At 36.5% G+C, this 13352-nt stretch overlaps 1 protein-coding gene across 6 annotated transcripts in view; it reads right to left on the bottom strand.

The window, feature by feature from the left end:
- map4k5 (mitogen-activated protein kinase kinase kinase kinase 5) overlaps nt 1–13352 on the bottom strand; it is a 149685-nt gene that overhangs the window by 41844 nt on the left and 94489 nt on the right. For all 6 annotated transcript variants that reach the window (XM_041214459.1, XM_041214460.1, XM_041214464.1 and 3 more), the window contains 5 exons: nt 12941–12999; nt 10004–10065; nt 4680–4721; nt 3615–3657; nt 2043–2247 (listed from right to left, as the gene is read on the bottom strand). In XM_041214459.1, the coding sequence (XP_041070393.1) occupies nt 2043–2247; nt 3615–3657; nt 4680–4721; nt 10004–10065; nt 12941–12999 (411 nt within the window). The remainder of the gene's footprint in view (nt 1–2042; nt 2248–3614; nt 3658–4679; nt 4722–10003; nt 10066–12940; nt 13000–13352) is intronic.

Raw genomic sequence — 13352 nt, 5'->3', positions numbered from 1 at the left:
TAGATAGGGTAGACAAGAAAGACTCGTTTCCCCTGGCTGAGGGGCCAATTACCAGGGGGCATCGATTAAAGGTGATTGGTAGAAGGATTAGAGGGGACATGAGGAAAAGCTTTTTCACCTACAGGGTGGTGGGCATCTGGAATTCACTAAGTTGGAGGTTGAGGCTGAAACACTCAACTCATTTAAAAAGTAACTGGATCCACATCTGAAGGGCTGTAACCTGCAAGGTTATGGACCAGGTGATGGAAAGTGGGTGGCTAGTTTCTTTTTTCTCTTTTTGGCTGGCACAGACATGATGGGCTGAATGACCTCTTTCTGCACTAACTTTTCTATGGTTCCATGGTTCTAACCCACAGCAAGCCCTGGAGATTCAGCCCTTGAAGAAGCACAGGCAACCCAGTTCTATATGGACTTTTTCCAATTCTGGTTTTGTCCTGTATCAATTATGTGGGCCTGGAGGCTTGGAAACTGACTTCATCTTTGTTTAAGCACTGTGGATAATGGCTGAGCATAACAACATCAGCTGATGTCTGCTCCATAGACACTACACAATATCTTTGTAAAATATAATAAAGTTAAATTTCGTTTCTGTCCCATAAAGCTCCATGGCACGGACACCCATCTTCAACTTAACACCATTCATATTCATTTCTTACAAGCTATTTAAATAACTAAGTATTATAATATCTCTAGAAATTTCTATTGGTGTTGATGTTTCAATGCTTAATGCAACAGATCAACCCTAGAGTTATTGACTGACAGCAATCTCTTAAAAAATACTTTTTGAAGGATAATTTTACTGCTTACTCCCTCTCAAATCACAAATATCAAAGTTTCTAGTTCCATTATACTGTTAGATATTTTACATCAGAAGTCCCCGAACTTTGGGGAAAGGGCATTGAGGTTATTGGGGACATAAGGAGGATGGATTGGTCAAGATCAAGAGCCACAAAAGCAGCCTTGCATAGCCAGAGAAGTTGCATTATGGGACAATCGCAGAACAGCATGGGATGTTTAAATTTACATTGATTTGAGAAGTGAGCTTTGGACCTATCAGACATGCTCTTCGTGCCATATTAATTATATTACAATATTGACTTTGGTCTTTCTACCCTATATACTCTGACAAAATACACCATTGTTTTCATAGCTATCCTAACTCAAACGTGTTAGTTTATTCTTAATTTCAATGCATTTGAATTATACTGTTTCTTACTAGGGAGAGAAAACTCTGTGGGTAACACTCATTTCAATTAGCTGTCAGTCACACTAGGCTCTGTTGTATAACAGAAATATTACTAGGTCCCAGCTGTTATGAAACCCTGAACAGAATTTCCATTCGAAAATGCTAAAAATTTAGGGGGTTCAAGAGCTTGACACCTGAAGAAATGACATTATAGTGTAAGTCAAGTGTACTGGATTCCAGAACTTTATTCAACATATTCATAGACCCACACACTGTGGGTTTAGGCACCCACTGGTTCTCTAAAGAAGTGGTGCAAATCAGCATCTCAAATTTCTCCAAACAGCAATTGGTTTTACTCTCTGAACTCCACACCATGCACAGCACCCAAGAATCTACTGATCCAATGGGTTATCAGTGCAGTATTAGTATATAGAATCAATATGACCCAAATGTAAAGGAAAATGTTCCCATGTGATATCTTCTTTGTGTGGTAACCTAGCAAATGATATGCACAACATTCCTACCACCCACCTAGGAGAAAGTACACAAGCTTCTTGTGCATAGTACCATTAAGAGTCATATTCTCTTCAGACGTATGTCAGAGACAGTCTCCATTTTAGTTCACTTGTTCCAAAAGATGGCATTAATACTGATTTCAAGCAATGCCAGGAATGCTCACTCCAGATAGCTCAATCAATTCAGATAAGCTAAACTCCATTTATATAATGGGGAATAACAGGAAGTATCTTTCTTGTCTGTGTGGCCTTGGAGATTTAAGATATTGAGTGATAAATTATGTAAGCAGCTCTACAGTCTTCAGTATAGCGAACTCCCATTCCACATTTAACTTCATTACCTATCTCATTAGCTCTGATATCAAGCAATCCAGGGCTACTAAGGCTACTGGGAAGGGATGTTTCAAGAATCTCTGATTGGTACAGTGATGTTGGAGTACTCTGTCTTCTTGGCACAGCTGATGGTCCATTTTCTGTACAAGGTTGCCTCTTGACCGTCTGTGACCTCTCTTCATCTGGAATATCAGAAGCACTATGCACCCTTGGCTGAAACAGTATAAATTGGTCTTAATAAGAAGAAATAGTTTTAGCTGGTTCATTTTCATATTCAAATACAATTCCAAATAGGAAAACTGTAATTACAATAATATTTGATCAAGCATTGTGATATAGAAAACTAATTTAATTTGAATTAACAGGCAGAACTTTCAATCTTGGTGGGGGCATAAAACTGGCGTTCAGAGATTGGACATATATTGAAATCAGTGGAAAGGAAAATTGGGTGTGATATATAACAAGCAGCCAATTCAGTAACGCCTGTTTTATGCTCCTGAAGTTGAAAATTCTGTCCACTGCATCTTTTCAACAAGAGTAAAGATTATTAAGAATTCAGTCAAAAATAAACCCACAATACACATTCAGTCCGTTGGAACCAAAAGTACAGTCAATTAAACCCGGTCATTCCCACTTATGCTTGTTTGCAGGAACGGTGAAGGTAAAGCTATCAATAACAAAGGTGCCTTAAAAAAAGTTGTTTTTACTTTGGCAGTAATATCGCTTACAACTCTTAGAGGGACTTATAAATTTCTAACTCAGTTAGGCAGAAGAGGGGGGAATAGAAATCTACATCAGACTGTCAAAGAAAGTTTCCTGTTCTGTGAAGCAAAGGAATACCTGCACTTATATTTCCGTTGGTTCGCTGAAACATCTCAAAGTCCTTTGTACAATTAATTACCGATCTGGTCTATCTAAAAACTTATCTAGATAAGTTAGAAGCTGAGGAAAGTTCCTGCTGATGTCAATCCACTATAATTAACCAGTGAGCCAACAAGGATGTTTCAGGGGTCTGCGCAGAAGCGCTGTAAACAAATGTTTCCATAAGACTCATACTTTTTCCTTCTGATTGGAAATGCTTTATGGATAACTACCATGGCTAGTGATTCATCACAAGAAATTTTGCTATGGCTGATAGAGGATAGTAATGATGATAGTCCTTAAGCAATTGATAAATGCATCAAGCTGTACCTTTTAAGTGTCAGCTTAACAGCCTGTTGATTTATTTTGACTGCAGCCATGCTACAGCTGGTGCAGTATAAAATTTCAGCTGATTTAAATTGCTATCCTAAAAGGCACAGTTAAACAACAAAATTTGATTTTAAACTTCCCACAGTGGAAATTTAAAGATTTCATCAGTTGCTTGGCACAGGCACAGCGTTAATTTCAAGTTCATAAATTCCAAAAGTCTGTCTGTTTATGGGTGGCATAACGTGACAAATTATAGCAATTATTCACAAATCATCTTACCCATAATCATCTTTAATACTATATGCAATATTAAAACAGGTTAGCTTGCAAGTTTATTTTTTTTAAATGAAATTAAGACAAACAAGGGAGTCCACTGAAAGAGAACTCACCTTTGGTGGAAGAGGAGGTGGAACTACTCGTTTAAGTGTTGACCTTATAGAAAACATGCAAACAGTTTAACAAAGTTCAAAAACAATGCAATATAAAACGTTACAATGCCAATATAAAAATAATCTTAACATTTCATGCAACAAAAGTTCAGTTGCACAAGCTCCAGTCAAATTCAGTAAAAATAGTTTGGAGATAACTACTGGTAGGAAATCAAACATTTATATCGTCCCTTCTTATATCCTCTCCCTAATCTGTAATTCAAAGGCAGGGAGACCACCAGTCTCTCATTTTTGAAAAAAAATTTATTTGTTCAAAGGATACAAGTATCGCAGGCAGGCCAGCATTTATTGCCCACCCCTAAATGCCCCTGAGAAGGTGGTCTTGAGCCACCTTCTTGAAATCTTACAGGCCATATAGTGAGAACATACTCTGTTTTTAGGGAGGGAGTTCCAGGATTTTGACTCAGCGACAGTGAAGGCATTGCATTTCCAAGTCAGGATAATCTGACTTGCAGGGGAACTTGCAAGTGGTGTTCCCAAGTGCCTGCTGCCCTTGTTCTTCTAGGTGATAGGGGTCACGAGTTTGGAAGGTGCTGCTGAAAGTGTTACATGTTGCATCAATGAACATCAATGAGTGTGATTCTATTGTTTACAATGTATGCTTACACAAAAGCATCAGAAACTATTCTGTGCAATTTTTCATTCCCCATTCTACAGTAGATAAGCTAACATCAAGACGACTGTGCAACTACACTGATGTATAGCAAAATGCTGGTACTGGGCTGCATTAACGTTTTCTACAATATTCATAACCTGGTTATGAAAAGGCATGATTTTCAGTCTTGTTTCAAGATTTGCCAAAGTAATGCAACCGCTAACATGAAGCATTCCTAAGAACAGGCTTGCCATTCTCATAAATTTATATTAAGTCAATAATTTAAACAACTTCATTGTACTTGTAATATAAAAAAGTTTTATTGTTTTGAGGAAATATATTGGTGTTAACATTAAGCTATTCATCATAATTCACGTAAATTTAACACTCTACAAAACAAGGGGACTTACAGTTCATCTTCAAAGTTCTCTTCCAAGTGTGCTATGTGTCCCCTAAAAAAGTGCATTAGCATACCATATTAGTTTGCAAAGAATTAGGTTAATGGAGAACAGATGCTTTGAAGTTACTAAAGCGTGTACACACTACCACGATATTCACATACATGTGAAAAATCAAAATTTAAATATACTGAACAACTGATTTAAAATATGGTGTATAATGGAAACTAAGATCTGTGTACAGCACTTCATTTAAATTGTTTGGAATGAATTCACAATGAGTAAACATAGGTTCTCAGATGAAGGCACAACATTGTTCTTTCCCCTCCTAACAATAAAATTTGGAATTCAGTTGCAAATTTGTTGATGAGTAACAACCTATATTTTAATTTCACCCTAATCCACAATTTCATAGAATCTAGCTGCTAATTAGGAAATTAAGAATGTCAGCCCATTTATGAAAAAGATGGTAGACATCTTGACAATGATATTCTATCGTGCCATGACCAAATCTTACCTTAATTTACCTTCTCATTGCCCCTCTCCCACAACAGCCCAGCCGACTCAAAATCTACATACTGAGATCACCAGCAAAAAATTGACACCACAATCTTGCATTCTACCACTCAGTATAACTTATGCCTCCTTTTCTATTATTTTGTGGCAATTTCTTTATTACTAAATTTCTCAGTAGATATGGGGAGTAGAAGGAAGACATGATATGGCCATAATCCATTTTTTTTAAACCAGCACCAGACAATACATATGCAATTAAATCTCACTAAAAAAAATTGAAAAAATTATTTCTTTGATACAAATCACGTATATCTTGAGGATGGTTCCAGAAAGATGATTTTGGGTAGGTCATTTGGAAGCAGGAGAATAAAAACCATTACAGCCACAATACAACCAATTGGGATGAAATCTTATTTAAATCAGAAAATGTCTTCTTGACTTACCCCTAGAACTACCACTGTATCTACCACAAAACAAATGCATTACAGTAGATGGAGGCATGGCAGTTACTGATTAAACTATTGAGTTACCGTTGTTGCAATTCTTCCTCAACACATTTAAGGCGGCTCATTTGGAATCAGAACAGAAAAGAGGGAAAGAGTTTGTAGAGTAGGGTGCACAAGATGTGCTTCATGTCTAGGAGCTGTAAGAAACAGATTGCCATGCTTGGAATTTAACTGTGTACTACAGCTGCTGGGTGCATTAAAACAGTAAGAGGCGATAAAGGATAATTTTACTCCACAGTTGGTATCCTCCGCTTTTAACATTACATAACTTAAGGTTACAATATTGAGCATATTAGAAGCACTCTTTCACATACTCAAATGTTTCAAAATAACCAATTATAACAGTTTATTACACTATCAATAGAAAACAGGCACCAAGGAATGCTGACTGGTGTGTCCAAAGTTTACTGTAAGGATTCCTTACTGTAATCCAGCCCCATGGTTGACAGTTCAAGTTCACAGAAAACACCAAAATTGGGGGAGACCTTGAATCTGAGAAGTCATCCAAGAGCAGACAAAATTCATAAGTGACTGGAACAGTGGCAGGTGAGTGTTAATAAGGACAAGTATAAAGATTATGCACATAGGAAGAAAGAAAATGTATATTTTTTTCATGGTGCTAAACATGCAAAGGAGAAGTTGAGAAAGATTTATGAAGTTAGACTAAGAGACCAAATATCCTATCAGTGCCAAGCAATCAAAGCAATGTATATATGCTGAACAATATAGTCAAAACAGTTAAAAAGTTGGAGTAAGCCCTGGTTCAATTGTATAGTGCTCTGATCAAATCATACGTCAAGTATCACATCTGGTTCTGACAACAGAGCAACATTGGAGTATCATACAATATTTCAGTTAACACTCGAGTGCAAGTCCCTGCACCAACAACTTCTTGCTATAACAGTAATGATTGACTGCTGCACTGTTAGAAGTGCCATCTTTTAGATGGGAAGTTTAACTGAGGCCCCATCTGCTCTCAGGTGGACATAAAATATTCCACTATGAAGAAAAACAGGGGAGTACTCCCCGTTGTCCTATGCAGTCCTCAAAATAGCACTAAAACAGATTATGTGGTCTTTGTAAAAACAAAAAACTTAGGATGCTGGAAATCCAAAACAAAAACAGAATTACCTGGAAAAACTCAGCAGGTCTGGCAGCATCGGTGGAGAAGAAAAGAGTTGACGTTTTGAGTCCTTATGACCCTTCAACAGAACTAGGTGAAAACCCCTTTCCTTGGATTCACCTAGTTCTGTTGAAAGGTCACGAAGACTCGAAACGTCAACTCTTTTCTTCTCCGCCGATGCTGCCAGACCTGCTGAATTTTTCCAGGTAATTCTGTTTTTGTATCTGATCTTTATGTTAGATCTGTTTGATAGGCCTTGCACATGCAAAATAGCTGCCGCATTTTAATACTCAAATGTCATTACTATTGTAAATGTATGTGAAAGAGTGCTTCTAATATGCTTAATATTGTAACCTTAAGTTATGTAATGTTAAAAGTGGAGGATACCAACTGTGGAGTAAAGCTATCCTTTACTGCCTCTTACTGTTTTAATGCACCAGCTGCTGTAGTACACAGTTAAATTCAACTGCTCCTTCTCACGTTTAACACCATTAAAAAATATACATTTTTTTTTCTTCCTATGTGTATAATCTTTATACTTGTCCTTATTAACACTCATCTGCCACTGTTCCAATCACTTATGGATTTTGTCTGCTCCTGGGTGACTTCTCAGATTCAAGGTCTCCCCCAATTTTGGTGTTTTCTGTGAACTTGAACTGTAAACAATGGAGCTAGCACTTCTAACAGTGCAGCAGTCAGTCATTACTGTCAAATACTGCCTATAAAAATAATTAGTTGGCTGTAAAGCACTTTGGAAGGTCCAGAGAAATTGAAAGATATATAATTCAAGTTTATTCTTTCTTTAATCTTGCATCCTGCTCGTTACCCCAATGTCTCCATTTTCACTCCCTCAAGGTTAAGGTGCTTCCCCCTCTTCATCTGTATGCCCCTGGCATCATCATCATCTGAAGTGCTATATAAATGCACTCAGCGTGCTGTAAATCTAGAACTTCAAATTTAGCAAAAGGACAAGCAAGGTACAAGTTCACAACTAGTAGAAAACAAATTTAGGACCAGTCTAAGGAAGCTTTCCTTCATACAAAGATCAATCAGTATTGGAGGTCAAGTGGCTTAGCATAGACCAGGGTTGAAACACAGGGCTTTCCTCATCCTTTTCTTAGAGCAAATAAGAATTTCAGATCTGTTGTTGGGAAAAGATTTCCTTAGCCTTTCTGACCAATACGGTAGGCAATACATGAAACTGTCTTGAACTAACCAAAGTTTCAATGAAAATCATCTTTGCTTGTAATGCTCTCTATGGTGAAGTAAATTAAGTTTATTGGAAGACTGACTCATATTATGTGAAGATTGGGGTAGATTTGACAAATTTCTTTATGGTCAACTCAAGGATACCTGGAAAGGAAGGTGGTCAACTTGATTGTTGGTAGAGTCAGAGCTCATTTTTTGCTACCAATAAATTACCCAAAATAGTACTAGAATAATAAATTTACCAGGAATATGTACTTCAGAGAAAGAAAATTGGAAGTTCCAATACAGAAATAGTCAGGAAACGGGAAGAAAATGTCACAATGTCTTTAGTTATTCCAGGAATTTCTGGAATGAAGGTAGCTTGGAGAAGTTGGACTTGTTTTCTTTGGAGACGGCTGAGAGGAGATTGATTGAGGTATTCAAAAGCTTGAGGGGTCAAGATTGAGTAGATAGGGAGAAACTATTCCCACTCACGAAATGATCGAGAACAAGAGGTCGGTAATTTAAAGTAATTGGCAAAAGCGGCACGAGGAAAAACTTTTTCATGCAGCAAGGTTAAGGTCTAGAATGCACTGCCTGAGAGCATGGTTAAGGCAGGTTCAATCGAAATATTAAAAAAAGGAATTAGACAGTTATCTGAAAAAGAAGATTATGCAGGGCTACAGGGGGAAGGCGGGGGAATGGCTCTTGGTGAATTGCTCGATCGGAGAGCGAGTGCAGACATGCTGTTACAATTCTGTGATTCAATGCCTCAAAATTAACACTTCTTATCTGAAAGGCTTATTGTGGATTATAAGATTTGCTACAGCAACTTAACTCGCATCAAGTACAAGGTCATAATTTATTTCCTGGAATTGATGCTTGGATTTTGTCTAAAGGGAAAGAAAAATTGCCTCATCCTCAATCTCACCAAATTAGCAAATCTATGAAAATAGTCATGAAGATTATGTAACAGAGTAAAATACATGTTTAAGAAGACATTTTAAACTTTTTTGAACTGATCCACCCTTTGCTTTTTAAGTAGATGCATCAGTTCTCACCATATCCCTCTGCTTCTGGGTATCCAACTTGTAAATAAGCCTGATCAATTTTAGCCTAAATTAAACAGTCATAGTATTAGCACTGTCTTTCAAAATAGATTTGAGCACATGTTCTTTTGTGTGTTATACCGTATTTAGGGGATAATTATTAATCCTGTGGCATGTTATCCTACTCATGGCACGCTATCCCTTTCATGGCATATGGATTGCAAGTTTTGATTTGTAGGAATTGGATCTGCTTACAGAAACCATTGTTTCACCGTGGAGGCAACTTAAAAGTGCTGGAACAGAACTGCAAAAAGCTGTTCTATTATAAAACAACACAATATTACTTGTCTACCTGTAATCAAATGCTATTGAGAAGCAACCTTGTACCAGCTTAGCATGGTTGATAACATCTTCATGCTGATCATGAAAGGCCAATAATAACATACGAGTAATTTTCTAGCTTTGCTTATGGACTTTTATATTAAAATTTCATGCTTTTTGTTTCAATATGCATGTTTACATTCATCCACATTAAAAGTCATCTGCCACACAGTTTACTATCAGCAATTTTGTTATAAAAATTCTGTTATATAATATGATGCTCTGGAACAGATCAATGCAGAGTTCTCTTGCACTGCTTTCCACATCAGCACTATTCCCTCTGCATTGTGCCTTGACACTGCTCATTACCTAAGTAATTAGCCATAGTCCACAAGGACCGTAGGCATTTCTCTCCATTAGAGACACAAATGGTTATATGTAGCTTGAGGGGCACCACTCCACAAACATGGGGCAAGTAGTCTAATGTAAAATACTCATTGCTTGCAAAATCATGGACACAAGTGGCATTCAAATGTTCAAACACGTAAATGTGTATTACTATGAATATTATGAATATTTCCAAAACATGGATGCTTGAAGCGTCCACATACTTGCCATTTACTCATTACTTACTTGTTTCCTCCATCTGCAAATGGGCTCCATGATGAACCAAATACTGTTTCTTTGGTTACCTCCTATGCAATATATTGAACAGAATTTTTTTTAAACACATTTTTGTACAGCATTAGCAATCCAAAAAAAAACTCAATTTTTTGCTTTACTGCATCTTATATTAATTGATTTTGTCTTGCACATTCTCCTGTTGCTAACACCACACAATCACAATCGCTGTTGAGATGAGCTGGTTTATATGATATGTAGGGAAAGTAGATCATGATAGCATATGAACAAAGAACTGAAAATAAAGTTCAACAGGACCCAGTTAAACAATGAAGTACTGGGTAATTGGCTTCCAACCTTAAACAGTCAATTAAAAATAATTTAAGCAATTTTGTCAAACTGAATTTCACAAATGTTAATCATAAGTTATTTAATGGAAACCTAGGCAGTACATTCTCTAATGGTTGAACGGTTTCCTTACTATCCAAAGTTGGTATACTAAGGATCCATTTGGGGATTCTTAAAAAGGTCAAGTTTATGGTTTGAAATGCTAATGCCCTGAAGGGTAGGGACAGTAAAGCAACCTTTCAATAGTTTACAACCATTAACATTGGAGGAAATTCTTCGTAAGGAATAACTAAGTATGGCCTTAGTGGTCATTGGAGACTTCTATGCTCCAAAAGTCCTCAAGATTGACAGGTTTGCAGGATAGAATCATTCTACACCTGTTTGAATAGATTATCCTGTCAGCATGGATCCAGATGTTTGTACTATGAAACTCAACAATAAGATATCAAAGTATTGAAAGTTTGCTAGCAATTACAAAACAAAGCCCAAATTTGAAATAGATATACAAGATAAACCATGTTCTTCTGCTCACTGCAGTATACAGGTATAGTGAAGCAGTTTTAAAAGCTTTCAGAAAAAGGCTGGACTAATACTAAGGTTTATGAGTAAGATAGATAAAGAAAGAAGCTTGTTCAGAAGCTACAAGAGTGTCGATTTCAGTCAGAAATTTATCAGTTGTGACTTATTAAAATGAGCTTTTAAAGCCAAAGAAATATACAGTATCCATTAAATAATATAAAAGTTAAAACCTGAACAACCAAGAGCAAACGATTATTTTGAAAGGCTTACAGAGCACCATAACCTAAATGTAGCAAACAATATATTAGAGATACAGAACCAGGACACTGCAGCAAAGATTCAACTTTGATTTGTCAGGGTGACCACTCCTAAAACACAAATTGTAGGATTGCTAATTACCTTGCTGTATGAAAAATGCTACATGCAATTTCAACCCCAAAATAGAACTCTTAACTGTTATATTAAGCTGCATCCAGTTGAGGCTAAACTATTTTAATAACGAACTGCCTCAAAGTAAATCCAGCTTAAAGTTGAACCGCTGCAAATGCAAAATCAAATTTATTATTTTTTGTGACAATTACTCCACTAAGGTTATCTTCCCATGCTTAAGAGTTAGAAAATAGTGTTATTAATACAATTGCACTGCTCATTTCTTGGTCTGTGATAACTAAGAGCTAAATAATTGTTACCCAATGCAGCACCGTGTTTTCTTAATTAATTGGGTTCGTTTAATAAGGGGCAATTCAAGAACTAAATGCAGAATCTAATGTTAAAGCCTACATGCAAACATGGTTTTGAAGTATTTCCTACATTAGGTACAGTATTTTATCAAGCTTTTCAGTTTTTCTTCCTTATATTAAATGGTGCCTGCTTTTTATTACCCTGTACATTTCCCAATATTGGTTGGGGCTTACGGACAGAGAATCACAATTGTTCCTATAATAAAGTAAAGTTTCTTTTAAGTGGTCCACTAGGTAAAATTATAACCAATAACCAGTACATGCAAGTAATTGACAACATGCACCCAAAATCTAGTAAACCTATTTTCATTAACACTTTGTTTGGTGCTTTCTGCTTGCCATACGCCACCACCCATTGGTTTTTCTTTTCCTTAATTTCTATAATTTAGGACTTTTTATTCTAATAGGAAATTTTCACCAGCACTATTGGTCATGCCACCCTAATATTTCTAGCTGCAAGCAGTATAATAAAACTCCCAAGCTGGGATTTACCAGCACAGAAAAAAAAAAACATTGTGAATTCCTGGATGAGTGCATCCACCAAACACAAAAGATGTGTTTAATTCAAAGACTAGAAAAGAATCTTGCACAGGCCACAGTTAATCTGTGGGATACATAATGAGATCACCTGCTATTAAGAGAAGATCAAGAGCAACTGTCTACAACACGAGTATTTGAGGTCTAGCTCCTAGTGGAGAGGATCATGCTCCAACATTGAGCAACTAACCAGCTCTTTTCTACAGTATTCCAGTTCCAATTTATGTCAGTTGTGCAGTATGTTCGATTGCAAAAGTGAAAATGTTGCCCCAAATTAAACAATAGATGACAAATTACAAACTTAAAAACATAATCTCAATCCTGTGGGGAAAATGGCCTGATGAAGGGATCATCTGTAAAGACATATTTTGATTGCATCAAGCCAACATGGATTTAGCAAAGGGGCGAGTTGAATCTAACATAATTTAGTGGTGGTCTCAAATGACATTGTAGATTTGATAGATGAGGATAAGGTAGTAAATGTTCTCTATCTGGATTCAAAAAAGTATCTGACATAGTCTTGCATAAGAGATTGATCGATGGGTGCATGCCCCATGGGATAGATGCAAAAATATCAGCTTGGAGTGATGTACGGCTTAAAGTAAAGAGTAGTGATGTACAAAAAGAACAAAGTTTTACATTTTTCATAATGCCAGGGATTTCCTTTGTATGCAGGGTTCCTTTTCACTGTTCAAGATCAAAATGACAAACTTTGTTTTATGTTCTTACAGTAATTTAGTAATAATTTACAAGAGGCTAAATTAATTGAATCTCTGAATAGCTAAAGGATAAAGTTCAGACTTACCATTTCACAATGAGCCTCAGTTTCTTTTCTTAATGGAGATTCAAACTGAACTTTGTCAACTGCAAAATAATTGCTACAATTAGCCCCAATAGTAACTGTATTGAAGACGAAATACATGAGAAGCTGTGTTAAAAATTTGTGCTCAATATTAGTAACACGACTACTGAAAAAAATAATTTTTCCATTAACTGCCATGCCTCAAAATCAGCAGTGTAAACTTGCAAAGTATGAGTCACAGAGAGTAAAGCTCCCTGCTGCAACAATGTATTTTAACCCCCAACAGTACCAGATTGAATCAAAACACCACCACCCACCAACCCCTCCTCCCACTTTCATTTTTTCCTCATCATGTTTCTTGTTTGAATAAGGCTGAAAATAGAATTCTAATCAGTGTATCTTTGTGCTTTGCATT

The sequence above is a fragment of the Carcharodon carcharias genome, chromosome 20, assembly GCF_017639515.1.
Source record: "Carcharodon carcharias isolate sCarCar2 chromosome 20, sCarCar2.pri, whole genome shotgun sequence".
Classification (NCBI taxonomy): domain Eukaryota; kingdom Metazoa; phylum Chordata; class Chondrichthyes; order Lamniformes; family Lamnidae; genus Carcharodon; species Carcharodon carcharias.
This window is presented reverse-complemented; position numbering and strand designations above follow the sequence as displayed.